The sequence below is a fragment of the Kogia breviceps genome, chromosome 5 (genome assembly GCF_026419965.1).
Source record: "Kogia breviceps isolate mKogBre1 chromosome 5, mKogBre1 haplotype 1, whole genome shotgun sequence".
NCBI classification, from domain to species: Eukaryota; Metazoa; Chordata; class Mammalia; order Artiodactyla; family Physeteridae; genus Kogia; species Kogia breviceps.
In genome coordinates this window covers 15,692,947-15,708,218 of record NC_081314.1, presented here as the reverse complement: position 1 = coordinate 15,708,218, position 15,272 = coordinate 15,692,947, and the positions used below count along the sequence as shown (strand labels likewise).

Sequence of the window (15,272 nt, the reverse complement as noted above, 5' to 3'; positions counted from 1 at the left end):
GAAGGAAGAGAGAGAGAGAGAGAGAGAGAGAGAGAGAGAGAGAAAGAAAGAAAGAAAGAAAGAAAGAAAGAAAGAAAGAAAGAAAGAAAGAAAGAAAGAAAGAAAGAAAGAGGAAGAAATGGATGAAGCCTGAATTGGGGAACTAACTACTATAAAGATCTCTTAAAAATAGAAACTTTGCCAAAAATAAAAAGTTAGGCTAAGGAATTTAGTTTTAAGCCTAGTTAATTGCCTATATGTCTTGTGGTATGAAAATTTGATAGCAAAGCTTAAATTTTAAGATAAAAGTACTGTATAGTTTACAGTCAAATATAAAATTTTTGATATTAAAGAAGTACTGAATGAACAATTTCTTCATATTAAAGATACTGTTAAAATCCTACAGACTATGTATTTCTTTCACTTTAAGGTATGCCACAGCTTTAGATAGGTGAGGAGAAAAAGGAAGTGTTCAAATACTTTTTTCAGGATGCTGACAAAATCCTCTGATCAAGATTTACTACTGGGTATTTGGAGAAATTAATGCAGGAGGAACAAGTACCTTCACTACAGAGAATAATCAGAACCCCAGCAGTAGCTCTATAAATAACTATTGAGAATAAACAGAAAATGAAATAATTAGGCATATCGTCTTTCAGGAAAAGGTATTTTTAGACCCGTCAGGGCAGTTATGTCTGTAAAGGTTCTATTGTTTTCACTGGGGAGGAGGAGGCAGCAAACTTGTTCCTGAAGTTAAATTGAAATAATTGTTCATTGTTTTCCCAGGAGGCATGACCTCACAAAGTCCCGGTTGTAGTCATCACACACAAATCAGCAACTGCAAAAAATGACTTGTTAGGTATTTAAAGTAAAATTTCATTCTAAAACATCAAAACAGACTTACTCAACTTCCTAAATGAATGTTAACATTTGAATTTGTGTATATGATCATAAGGCCAGCTTTCCTAAACTGCTGAGGAACTAAAGTACAATTTATAAATTTTAAAAGCTTATAAACTGTTTAATTCAATGCAATAAAACACTTGTGGCATTTTCTTAGTCATTCAAATTGCAGGGCACATTGCATAAAAAAATTTTTGTACAATAAGCTTTATACACTAAATGAAATACGAAATACATGGTACACTGTTTATAGAAAGAGAAATTCAATTCTAACATATATTAGATCTCTGTGCTGTTAGTAGGGTAAAGTTAGAGTTGTCAAATTAAAAAACAAAAAAAACAAAAAACACAGTATGTCCAGTTCTATTTGAATTTTAGATAAACAGTGAATGACTTTTTGGCATTAAGAGTATCCCATGGGGCTTCCCTGGTGGCGCAGTAGTTGAGAGTCCTCCTGCCAATGCAGGGGACACGGGCTCATGCCCCGGTCCGGGAAGATTCCACATGCCACGGAGCAGCTAGGCCCGTGAGCCATGGCCACTGAGCCTGCGCGTCCGGAGCCTGTGCTCCGCAACGGGAGAGGCCACAACAGTGAGAGGGCCGTGTACCGCAAAAAAAAAAAAAAAAAAAAAAAAGAGTATCCCATGGATCTACTGTATTTTTATTTGGTAAATCTGACAAGCTTAGGTACAGATAATGGTGGCTAATGATTCCATATGCTTTGGAGATCGAGACCCAAAGAGAGCACAGTGATCTAAGTTTTGAAAAGATGGTAAATCTCAAAAAGACACCTATATTCTCATAAAAGTTAACTCTCTCTGTGATGCTAACCTTTTTGAATTGTCAAATATTTAAGCTTACCTAAATATCAGCAGAAAAATACAGAAAAACAATATTTTCACAAACACACACACAAAACTGCTTAAAAAGAACTATATCAAAATATTAATCAGTGGATATTCTTGTCCTGGATAAGACTATAAGTGATTTTTTTATTCTTTCTACTTTTACATATACTCTTTAATTCAAAGGAAAAATTTTTACTAATGGAGAATAATTAAAAGTTTTAAAAAAATCTTTGGAGCTCTAAAAAAATAGAAAGGAATGCTTTCTATTGAAGCTATTAATATATTCTTGAAAAATCTGTAGGGTATACAATTACAAGCCTATTTAATGGGGGAAAAAGTCATTGCCAAAGCAAACTAGCTATCATCTGAAATAATCAAACATTTTTAAATACCAGGGTGTCATTCAGTAAATAAACAAGCTTCTGTTCTAAGTACTCAAAAGGAAGAGTTTAGTCCCACTGTGTAATCATTAGGTAGCCTGAATTAACTACAGGTCAAGATCAAAGAATAGTACTGTAAAGGTACTTACTATCTTAAAGGGGATGGTACTATATTATCCTATAAGAGTGAATGTGATCAATACAGGTAGCCAATCCAGATCCAACACTCTTCAGATTTTTTTGGTTTTGTACTTAAACTTCAAAGCCTCCTCCTCAGTAATCCCTTGAAGTATGCAATTCAAGTTAATACCTTGTCTAAGGCAGGATACCATTGGCCCTTTAGACATTTAAGATTACTACAGCAAGAGAGACTGCTCCGTGTTTATTGTGTTGCTCACAATTCTCCCTGAAATTAATATGCAAAGAATAATGTGGGCATGATATATCTTGACTTGCTATAAAAGTAACTTCTACTTAAAAGATAATTTTACTTATGGAGTAAAATTTATGGAAACATCAATCAGCTTAAAGTCTCGGTTAGCATAGAGAGTTGTGCATAAGTTACATTCATACTACAGGGGTAGTTCACAAGAAACTGAGGATGTATCTCTAAAAAACGGCTTCTCAAAGTACCTGAGGCAAAGGAACAACTTTTTTATTTCAAATTTGAAAAAAACCAATACTTTTAGAAAATAAAAATAATTCACTAGACATATAGATTGCCAACAAGCACATGAAAAGATGCTCAACATTGCTAACTATTAGAGAAATGTCAATCAAAACTATAATGAAATATCACCTCACACTGGTCAGAATGGCTATCATTAAAAAGTCTATAAATAACAAATGCTGGAGAGGGTGTGGAGAAAAGGGAACCCTCCTACACTGTTGGTGGGAATGTAACTTGGTTCAGCCACCGTGAAAAACAACATATGGAGGTTCTTCATAGTGTTCCTCAGAACACTAAATATAGAGTTGCCACATGATACAGCAATCCCACTCCTGGGCATATATCCAAACAAAACTATAATTCAAAAAGATACATGCACCCCTATGTTCATAGCTGCACTATTCACAATAGCCAAGACATGGAAACAGCCTAAATGTCCATTGACAGATGAATGAATAAAGAAAATGTGGTATATAGACACAATGGAATACTACTCAGCCATAAAAAATAATGTAATAATGCCATTTGCAGCAACATGGATGGACCAAGAGATTAACATACTAAGTGAAGTAAGTCAGAAAGAGAAAAACAAACACCATATGATATCACTTATATGTGGAATCTAAAATAGGACACAAATAAACTTATCTAAAAAACAGAAAGACTCACAGACATACAGAACAGATGTGGTTTTCAAGGGGGAGGGGAGGGGGATGGTGGATTGGGGGTTTGGAATTAGCAGATGCAAACTATTATATATAGAATGGATAAACAACAAGTCCTACTATATAGTACAGGGAACTATATACAATACCCTGTGATAAACCATAATGGAAAAGAATGTATATTTATGCATAACTGAATCACTTCTTTATACAGCAGAAATTAACACAACATTGTAAATCAACTATACTTCAATAACATAAATTTTTAAAAAATAAGTCACTGGAAAAGAAAAAGATAAAAAATACACACACCCTTGGATGTTGTGGCAATATCACATCGCTAGAGAAGTTTATTCTCGATTTCTATACTTACTTTATCTCAGACTGGTAACAATGTACAGACCAGGACTGATCCATGGACCACACCTTGCAAAGCAATGTCTTAGATCATACTTACTACATGTTTATACAGATAGCAACAAACGTGTTAAAAATTCATAATAAGAATTTTTTAAATTACCTCTTCCTATAAGGACTCCAATTTTTGAGTCTAATTTTTCCCCTGGGTCACAACTTCTTGTCACTAATTTGAGAACTGGAAGAAAAGGTCTAACATCACAGAGCCTTCTTGTTTCATCTTCAAGCTCCTCATATACAGCAGTTTGATTCACACATGCAAACATATAGGAGTCAATTTCCATAAGGAGGTTAAACATTGGGTAATTATGAACTTGTTTCCATAACATCTGCAGGAAAAAGTAATAAGACATTTTCTGAAATGGAAATACTTGCCAAGTGTACAAAGTATACCTACAAGGATGCTCACTGCAGCACTCTTTGGAAAACTCAAAAACTGAGGACAAGCAAAATGCTTGGCAATAAGGGATCAGTTAAGTGAATTACAGAATATTACAGAACTGTGAAAATAAAACAGAAAAACACAGTAACATGGAAAGCTATACGAGATATATTAAGGTTGGTTTCCTTTATTTTTTTGTTTGGTTTTTTTTTTTTTTTTTAATTCTTTTTTTTGCCGTACGTGGGCCTCTCACTGTTGTGGTCTCTCCCATTGCGGAGCACAGACTCCGGACGCACAGGCTCAGCGGCCATGGCTCAAGGGCCTAGCCTCTCCACGGCAGGTGGGATCTTCCCAGACCAGGGCACGAACCCGTGTCCCCTGCATCAGCAGGCAGATTTTCAACCACTGCTCCACCAGGGAAGCCTGGTTGGTTTCTTTTAAAAATAGCAAATTGCAAGAGAATATGAATGGTATTTAACCCATTTTTGTAAAGTAATATAATGGTAAAATGCATTTATATAAACAAAAGTATTAAACGTGAAAATATATGAAGAATAAGAATCACTGAAGACTTCCATATTTAGCATCCTTGTGAATATAAATAATTTCTAATTTAAAAAAAGAACATTTAAAGTATGTATCATCTATCACCTCCATACAAAATTTACATTATTTTTGTCCTGAATTCTTTTCCATTCACCAGTTATCTCCATTAACTAGCACTGTCCTGTGAGGATGAGCAGAATCAATTTCTCATGATCTCCCCTGAAGTCTCCTGGATGAGATCATATAAAAGGTCACCACACAAACACAAGGTGGATTACATATTTTAACTGCAACCAGGACAAAAGCCAACAGCTGAGGGATAAAAATCGTGACCAATCCTCAGATTCAGTTATATAAAACAAACAAGAGAAACTGACGCTAGGCAAAAAAAAAATAACAAAAAAAGGTAAACTGGACTTCATCAAAATTAGAAACTTTTCTGTATCAAAGGATATTATTATGAGAGTGAAAAGGCAACTTACAGAATAGGAGAAATTATTTTCAAATTATATGTTTGATAAGAGATTACCATCCAGAATACATTAAAGAACTCCCATGACTCAACAACAAAAAACAATTGAATTAAAAAATAAGCAATGGTCTTGAACAGACAATTCTACAAATGGTCCATAAGAACATGAAAAGATGCTTGAAATCATTAGCCATTAGGGAAATGCAAATAAAAACTAAAATGAGGTACCACTTCATAGCCTAAGAATGGTTATTACTTTAAAAAAAAAAAGGAAAACAAGTGTTGGCTAGCATTTTGAGAAACTGGAACCCTTTTGCATTGCTGGTGGGAAAGTAAAATGGTACAGTTATTGTTAAAAAAAAAAAAAAAAAAAATGGTTAGCAGTTTCTTAAAAAGTTAAAACAGAATTACCATATGATCCAACATATGGAGAGCAGGGATTCATACAGATACTTGTGCACCAATGTTCAGAGCAGCATTACTCACAAAAGACAAAAGATGATTATAACCAAAATGTCCATCAAAAGATGAATGAATAAATAAAATGTAGTACATCCATACAATGGAATAATATTCAGTCTTAAAAAGGAATAAAATTTAGATACCTGTAACAACATGAATGAACTTTTAAAATACTATGCTAATTGAGAAAACCAGACACAAAAGGTCGACTACTGTGTGATTCCACTTACATGAGGTAGCTCGAATAAACAAATTCATATAGACAGAAACTAGAATAGAGACTACCAGGGACTAGGAGAGGGGAAGTTTATTATTTACTAAGTACAGAGTCTTTGTTTAGGATGATGAAAAGTGCTGGAAATGGATAGTGGTGATGGATTGGGCAACACTGTGAATATACTTAATACCAAGAAACTGTGTGCCTAAAAATGACTCTTACGGTAAGTTTTATGTTATACATATTTTACAACAATAAGTTTTTTTTAAAGGAGGAAGGTTTCAATGGTTAATTCAGCTTCAGCTATAGCCACAAGCATCCATACCTGTCACTTGTGACTATAAAAATAAGTGTACTATCTGCCCCTGTAGGGTGCCCAAAACAATTAAAAAGTGATCCCTTTTCACTTAAGGGATTATGCAGTTCTAGAATTCTTATGTCTCCCTGATGAAGAAGCTTGGAAAAGAGTTAAAAGGCTGTCCAAAGTCAAGCACTTTAAACAGGTTTGTCATAAATACTTTTTCTTAAATATGTCATAAACCCCAATTTCCATATTGGGTTCAGCTATTTGAAAAACATTAAAGAGAAAGTTTAGAAAAATAATTTTACTTATAAGTCATAATCTTCAAAAATCAATAGTACTCACCAATTCCCTTGAAAAAAATCATCCAACAAAACATGCAAGCCTTGTTATGTGAAAGAATTTGCTTTCAAATGAGGACATAGCATTCATCACTGGGGGGAAAATCTACTAAACAGCAGAAAACCGTTTTTTCCCCAGAGTGACGATGAAAAATAGTGGGGATGGGGACAGAAAATGGGGATTAGAAAGGGAAGGAAAAGGAGAGAAGAGACAACCAACGAAAAATTACTTGAGGAAAAAAAACTTGAAAAGCTCAAAGACAATTAGTTCAAAGATCTTACCTCAAAATAAAACTTTCTAGAACACTGTCAAATTCCTTTTGATAACCTGAACAAACCTTTCGAACTAGCTAACATAAGCTAATTTGTCTTCATTCAGGTATCACACGTGGATTTTTTTAAAAATTAAAAGTGAGTGGGAGTGAGAATGAGAATGTTTTATATAGCCAATAACAAGATCCAAGACACAGTATGGATCAAAATCTTTAAAATGTAATGACTTATAAACTTCTCTCAAATTTACCATATGATTTACATTAATAACATTCTAAAATGGAGGAACATTTTCCCCTAAGTGATATAAACCGTAAGTAAGCTATGTTTATAGAAATTCAGCCTGATAACATACCTGTTTAATATAGGAAATGGTAGCTTCCCGAGGTACCTCCAACTGGATATAAATCCCAGTGGGCAAAAGGAAATCCACAGGTATGGAGCCATCAGATGCTATCTGTGAATCCACTGCCCAGATGTCAAGGATGTCTGCCATAGCAGGAGGCATTATGAAGCGGTAGCACATTCATAACCATGGGGCTCTAGAAATCAGTAAGTAAAACTTAGTGATTAATTAGCCAAATTTTATACTAAAACATGATAAAGCTTACCAATCCATAATTAGTCCTTGGATTTCAATATAGCCAACAATGTAACAGGAGGCCAATTAAGTTAAGCAAGAGTAAGCCACCATAACTTAAAAATATTTTTGGTTATCACTACATAAATTATGTATACATACCACACTGATTTAAATTCAACATAGTAAGTATATGACATGTGAAAGATGAAAGGTTTAAGGAGTACAGGCTCCTGAGAAATCCAGTTAACAACCACTCAACAGGGGATTCTCTCCAGACTTTACTTAGAGAACTGATATCCGCCTCTTCAACCAAATTTTTCTTGGCAAACTCCATGAAAAATGGCAATCAAGAGGGCCTTCCTTCAAAAATAATTTTCTATCAAGCTCACGAGAGAAACAAAATGTCATAAACTTAGTCCCATGACCCACAACCAAAGTATTAAAAAGACCAAATCCCCCAAACCAGCTGGCAAGGCTGCTTACGCTATGACCCTGGCCTGTTTTTCTTTGCTTCTCTGACTACTCCACAATCCAGGCTCTTGTGCCACAAGTGCCTTTTGCCTCCTGCTGCTAGACCTATGTTCACAGATATGTTGACACTGCCCGTGCCAAACCACTATTCCAACAAATGCACTCTTCAACTGGGCCATTTAAGTCTCATCTATTCCGTAAGGGGTTCCTTCAAGAAAGCACAATAATCCTGGAAGAACATGGGCACTGAAGTTAAAAAAAAACAAAACAAGGTTCAAATTCCATTTACTCAAAACATTCAAGTATCGTGTCAAAAGAGACAGGCGCCAATCTGAAGCATTTGGGGGCATCAAAAACAATAATGACATCCATGGATTGAAACACATCAAATATATACAAATGTGAGACAATAATGATAGAGAAAAACCCTTTATTGGTCAACTTTGGAGACTAATTTGAAACAACCTGGGAAATTTAAATATCAGATAATTTTAAGTAAACTGTTCATTTTGTGAGGTATAATAATGGAATGTTATATTTCTAAAAACCAGTCTTTATCAGTCAGAGACACATAATGAAGTATATATAGGGATAAAATGACACTATGCTTGGCATTTGCTTTAAATTATTCCATTTTTTAAAATGTGAATGGGCAGCTGATTTCAACAAAGATGTAAAGGTAATTCTATGAGAAAAAATAAAGTCGTTTCAACAAATGGTACTGGAATTAGTAGACATCCATCCATATGTTAAGAAAATGAAGCTCAATCCATATCTCACATCAAAAATTATAAACTTGGGCTTCCCTGGTGGCGCAGTGGTTGACAGTCCGCCTGCCGATGCAGGGGACACAGGTTCTCGTGCCCAGGTCTAGGAAGATCCCACATGCCATGGAGTGGCTGGGCCCATGAGCCATGGCTGCTGAGCCTGCGTGTCTGGAGCCTGTGCTCCGCAACAGGAGAGGCCACAACAGTGAGAGACCCGCGAACCGCCCAAAAAAAAAAAAAAAAAAGTGATTTAGGGACTTTCCAAGTGGTCCAGTGGTTAAGAATCTGCCTTCCAATGCAGGAGATGTGGGTTTGATCCCTGGTCGGGGAACTAAGATCCCACGTGCCACAACTACAGAGCCCACACGCCACAACTAGAGAGACACCTGCAGGCTGCAACAAAGACCCGACGCAGCTAAAAATAAATAGATAAATAGCATTAGTAACTGGCAAAGTAAATTGCAAGGGTCAAGTACTTCTCTCCTGCCATCTCAAAATGCATCGTAAAGTTTAATCCCTTAGCTTTACAGTTAACCATGCTCTTTGCTTACTAAAGCCAACATCACACCAATCTCCAAAATCAATACCCCTACCTTTAATATTTTTTAAAAAGTTATTTTATTGAAGTATAGTTGATTTACAATGTTGTATAAATTTCGACTGTACAGCAAAGTGATTCAGTTATACATATATGTACATTCTTTTTCATACTCTTTTCCTTTATGGTTTATGATAGGATATTGAATATTGTTCCCTGTGCTATATAGTAGGACCTTGTTGTTAATCCCTCTATCTTCTATTTCAAGGATAAAATTCTCATATTGAAAATATCAACTTTTTGACATAAAATCATCAGAAAGATTCTAATGATTCATCAAAATATTGATGATGTTTGAAAAGCAATACTGTGTTTAAATGAGACCTAGAAATGTTTTTCTCAAAAAGGAGTGAATTATGAAAGGGAATACAGTAGGCCCTCTGTATCCATGGCTTTCACATCCGCAGATTCAACCAACCACGTATCAAAATTTCACAGACAGTATAATGACTGTATTCATTATACTACACCATTTTATATGAGGGACTTGAGCATCGGCAGATTTTGGTATCTGTGAGAGCTCCTGGAACCAAACCTCTGTAGATACTGAAAGTGAACTGTAATGAAAGGTTACATCCAGGTACATAAATTTCTACCTTGATATTATCATATTAACAAGTTACTAATAACTGAGTTAGAATGGTTGTCAGACTTTATAAACACTACAAATAGACATATACCATGTAATTACAGCCTGATATATAGGCTGTACTTGTGTGTCACTTTAATAAAAGCACTTTTATTAGACCACTTCTCAAGGTTTTCAAAGTACTTTAAGTTAAATACTACCTAAGAGACTGGTTTTCAATCTTCATAGTCAATATTCTTTCTAAATAAGTATTTACAAATACTTTAAAAATCTGAAATGAAATTATTCATATAATTTACATACACATATAGCCAATTTCAAACTATACTCACATAATGTCCTAATTATAATATAAAGGGACAATAAAAAAATAAGATTGTATATTTTAGTATGTGAATACTTGGACATAACCATACCCCTACACAATGAAGTAGTCAGAGGTTTGAATCTATACAAAGAATTACCATGGAAGTGACAACTACAAATGCAGACTGATCAAATGCCATAAAAGCCACTGGTGCCATTGATTTTACAAATCTTTATCTTCCAAGTTTATATCTTCCAAAATTAATGTATTAAAATCATGTAAAGGGCTTCCCTGGTGGTGCAGTGGTTAAGAATCTGCCTGCCAGGCTTCCCAGGTGGCGCAGTGGTTGAGAGTCCGCCTGCCGATGCAGGGGACACGGGTTTGTGCCCCGGTCCGGGAAGATCCCACATGCCCCGGAGCGGATAGGCCCGTGAGCCTGTGCGTCCGGAGCCTGTGCTCTGCAACGGGAGAGACCACAACAGTGAGAGGCCCACATACCGCAAAAAAAAAAAAAAAAAAAAAAAAAAAACTGCCTGCCAATGCAAGGGACACAGGTTCGCGCCCTGGCCCGGGAAGATCCCACATGACACGGAGCAACTAAGCCTGTGCACCACAACTACTGAGCCTGCATTCTAGAGCCCGCAAGCCACAACTACGGAGTCCACGTGCCACAACTACTGAAGCCTGCGCGCCTAGAGCCCATGCTCCACAACAAGAGAAGCCACCGCAATGAGAAGCCCGTGCACTGCAACAAAGAGTAGCCCCCACTCACCTCAACTAGAGAAAGCCCGCGCACAGCAATGAAGACCCAACACACCAAAAAATAAATAAATAAATTTATTTAAAAATAATAATAATAAAATCATGTAAAAATGCTGTGTATTATATTTTTATGTAAATAAATAAAGTTCAGATCTAGGCTCAGATAATAATAAAACTTTTAACCATTACATAATAGTAGCACCTCCCCCAATCACTGTATCAGCAACAGGTACAACAGTATCACCTCCTACAAATTTCAAAAGCATCTTTTTTTTTTTTTTTTTTTTTTTTGCGGTAGGTGGGCCTCTCACTGTTGTGGCCTCTCCCGTTGCGGAGCACAGGATCCAGACGCGCAGGCTCAGCAGCCATGGCTCACAGGCCCAGCCGCTCCATGGCATGTGGGATCTTCCCGGACCGGGGCACAAACCCGTGTCCCCTGCATCGGCAGGCAGATTCTCAACCACTGCGCCACCAGGGAAGCCCAAAAGCATCTTATGGGGGGGATTTCACACTGTCCAGTTTCAGAATCCCTGCTCTAGGACAATTCCTACTATTTCTCAAAGGATTAATGGGGTCTCCACAATTCATCTAGACCTAACTGTAGTCTGTACTTAAAAAAATAATGAACATAATTTCCCATACATTTCTACTTGACAATCAATAGATTTTCTTGTATTTGGCTATGTTGTCTTTGGCTAATTCTTGAAGGGTAAAAGAAGCTCTAAGTCAAGAAAACTTTAGCCCCCTAACCAATCAGAGGAATGTAAGGCCAGTATAATTGGCTCTTAGTTTTCAAGACCCTTACTAAACATACTGATGGGGTAATCTAACTAAAACTACAGGGGAGTGTATGGCTGATTCATTTTGTTATGAAGTGGAGGCTAACACAACAATGTAAAGCAACCATACTCCAATAAAAATTAATTTAAAAAAAAAGAAAGAACATAAGCTATCTATTGCCCGGCAGAAGAGTCAAAGAAGGATCTTTTTTCTCCTGTATCTCCCAGCTTGGAGTGTGCATAAAGGAACAGATGGCTACAATTCACTTTTACTTCTGTCTGATACAGGAGAATAATGGTTCTCTCCTCAATTCCTCCTAGTTCCTTTCTAATCAGTAAAGAAAGAGAGGTGCACCAGTTCTAACATTTTAGAAAGAAAAAATGGCCCCCCAAGTTAAGAGATGCCTCATTCCTCTATGTCTTGATGATTTACAGTTTTTAAAAAATAATTGAGACAATTGTTTGTAGAGCAGTTTTAGGTTTATGGAAAAATTGAGCAGAAAGTAAGATAGTTCTCCCCCACAGCTTCCCCTATTATTACCTCACATTAGTGCAACACATTTGTTACAACTGATGAACCAATGTACTATTATTAAATGAAGTCCATAGTTTTAAAGAAAACAAAACGAAACAGGGCTTCCCTGGTGGCACAGTGGTTAAGAATCTGCCTGCCAATGCAGGGGACATGGGTTCGAGCCCTGCTCCGGGAAGATCCCACATGCCGTGGAGCAACTAAGCCCGTGTGCCACAACTACTGAAGTCTGCGTGCCTAGAGCCCATGCTCCACAACAAGAGAAGCCACCGCAATGAGAAGCCCGCGCACCGCAACAAAGAGTAGCCCCCACTCGCCGCAACTAGAGAAAGCCCACGCACAGCAATGAAGACCCAACTCAGGCAAAAATTAATTTTAAAATTCCTTTAAAAAACTACAGGGTAACTTGTAGCACTTAAGAGCTTCCTGCATAACACTTTTTAAAAAATTTTATTGGAGTATAGTGGCTTTACAATGTTGTGTTAGTTTCTACTGTACAGAGAAGTGAATCAACTATACGTATACATTTTTTTCTTTTTTTTAACCTTTAATTTTATTTTTTTAAATTGAAGTATAGTTTATTTACAATATAATGTTTCAGGTGTGCAACATAGTGATTCAATGTTTTATATATTATACTCAATTACACTCTATTTGAAGTTATTACAAAATAATGACTGTATTTCTCTGTACTGTACAATATTTTCTTTTTTTAATAGATCTTTATTGGAGTATAATTGCTTCACAATACTGTTAGTTTCTGTTGTACACCAAAGTGGATCAAGCCATATCTTGAGCCTCCCTCCTGAGCCTCGCTCCCATCCTCCCTATCCCACCCCTATACACATAACTTTTAAGGTAAGTATTGAGAGGGGGGCATACTCACAAAATGTGCTGTGCTGCAATTAAAATAGTATGTCCTTTATCTGATCTAAAACTGACACTGTTGCTAAACAAAGGAGGTAACAAATCAAGTGGTAACAGATAAATCTTTTATAAAGATATTCTGAAGAAAATGAAATTACTGCTACATAATTGAAAATAAATATATTCTGGTTCCTATTTCCCTTAGTCACCCTTATTTTATAGGGAGCATCACACAGGAGAGTCCAGCCTGAGAAGTAACTCAGAGTTTCAGGTTGGAAGGTACCTTAGGAGTGACAGACCCTTCCTATTTTAAAGATAAGGAAACTAAGGCCCAGATAAATCAAGTAAATTACCCAGGTAACACAAAAGCAGAGCCAGGACGGAAGTAAGACTTTTTTCCAAGCAATTAACATACTCTATAATTATTTCTTCTTTACCTTTTTTTTTTCTTCTTTAAAGGAAATGTTCTTCACAGGGTTGCCTTAGCACAACAATCCTTCACAGGGTGACTCTAGCACAGGGTTAACCTAGTACAGCAAACACAAGACCGTACCTCAGTCTGGTATCACTCTTTTGTTTGAGCATTAAGCAAATGATCAAAGACTGAGGACAAGCATGAAACTACTTATGAAAACAACTTTTCAAGGAAGCTATCAGAGGACACAGGAACTTCAGTAGTGACAATTAGCTCAACTAAACACTTAGACTGTAATTACAAACCCATATCCTGTCAATTGTTCACTAGCAGAAAGAGAGGAAAGGGTTTAGACATTCTCAGCTTCCCTAGCAATGTGCCAGCAGAACTACAGGATTTTACTTCTTTCAATCAAGTGATAAGTAGAAATCAACATAAACTTGTTAGACAAATGAACAAGTAGTTCACACAAAAACTTCTTTGGAAAATCATGGAAAAAAAATTTAAGAGAGATTCAAAGTGAATTTTTTAAAAATATTAAATGGAATAGTATTTACCTAGTATTTATTTCTTTACTATTATAAGATATAGCTAATAGGTTAATGTTCATAAAAGAACTGGAAGGGGCAGTGCACTTATCATGAACACCACATTTATTATCTCAACCTTCAGGCTTCAATCACAGACAATTTAAGTGATGGGATTTTGATTTATCTGGGTTTCTGTCCTTCCCATCCCTCCACTTCTACTGTTCAAAGACAACAAATCAACCTTGTTTGCTGATTTGTTTACAATGAAGTATGCATTATACTGAACACTGCAAACTGAACAGTATAGAACTCCATTTGTTAAAGATCGTTATTTTACCTGAATCATTGTAATGATTACAATTACATTGTAATTCCATGTAAAAGATCTCTCTAAAGTAATTCTTTTTTTTTTTTTTTTTTTTTGCGGTACGCGAGCCTCTCACTGTTGTGGCCTCTCCCATTGCGGAGCACAGGCTCCGGACGCTCAGGCTCAGCGGCCATGGCTCACGGGCCCAGCCGCTCCGCAGCATGTGGGATCTTCCCAGACCGCGGCACGAACCTGTGTCCCCTGCATCGGCAGGACTCTCAACCACTGCGCCACCAGGGAAGCCCAATTCTACAAATTATTAAAGAATAACTGCTAAAACAGTACTATATACCTTATCATTTGTATCGAAATAACATTCAAATTTATCCTCTTAAAATAGAAGGTGGGGGCTTCCCTGGCAATCCAGTAGTTACGAATCCACGTTTCCACTGCAGAGGGCATGGTTTTGTTTTTTTTTTTTTTGAGGGCATGTTTTTGATCCCTGGTTGGGGAACTAAGATCCTGGATGCCCCGTGCGGGGGGGGGGGGGGGAGGGCACTCTAAATAGCCTTCAGAAAATATTTGCAAATATGCACTGAGCCTTGAAAACTTTTTAAACCTACTAACCCAGTAATTTACCTATTTAAAAACTTGAATTCAGGAAAATTTTCATACACAAAGCAAAAACATACAAACGTGACAAACGTGCAAATAACCTAATGGTCCAAATATCAAGAAATAGATAGACAAACAATAATATACCCATTTGATGGCATATTAAGCAGCTATTTATACTGAAGTTTGTCATATGTGTACAATACTATGGACATGTTTATAGATGATATGGATAGAGTAAAATGTAAAGCAGTACAAAAAGTATAATTAGAATTCTGTTAACTGTAAAAAGGA

General features: G+C 36.4%; 1 protein-coding gene across 4 annotated transcripts in view; it reads right to left on the bottom strand.

Annotated features, from left to right (window-relative positions):
• PIK3CB (phosphatidylinositol-4,5-bisphosphate 3-kinase catalytic subunit beta) overlaps positions 1 to 15,272 on the bottom strand; it is a 198,022-nt gene that overhangs the window by 95,029 nt on the left and 87,721 nt on the right. For 3 of the 4 annotated variants that reach the window (XM_067033693.1, XM_059065159.2, XM_059065160.2), the window contains 2 exons: positions 7,212 to 7,398; positions 3,966 to 4,191 (listed from right to left, as the gene is read on the bottom strand). In XM_067033693.1, the coding sequence (XP_066889794.1) occupies positions 3,966 to 4,191; positions 7,212 to 7,382 (397 nt within the window). In that variant the 5' untranslated portion in view covers positions 7,383 to 7,398. Of the gene's footprint in view, positions 1 to 3,965; positions 4,192 to 7,211; positions 7,399 to 13,548; positions 13,639 to 15,272 lie in introns of all 4 variants that reach the window. The other variant, XM_067033692.1, reaches the window with a different exon arrangement.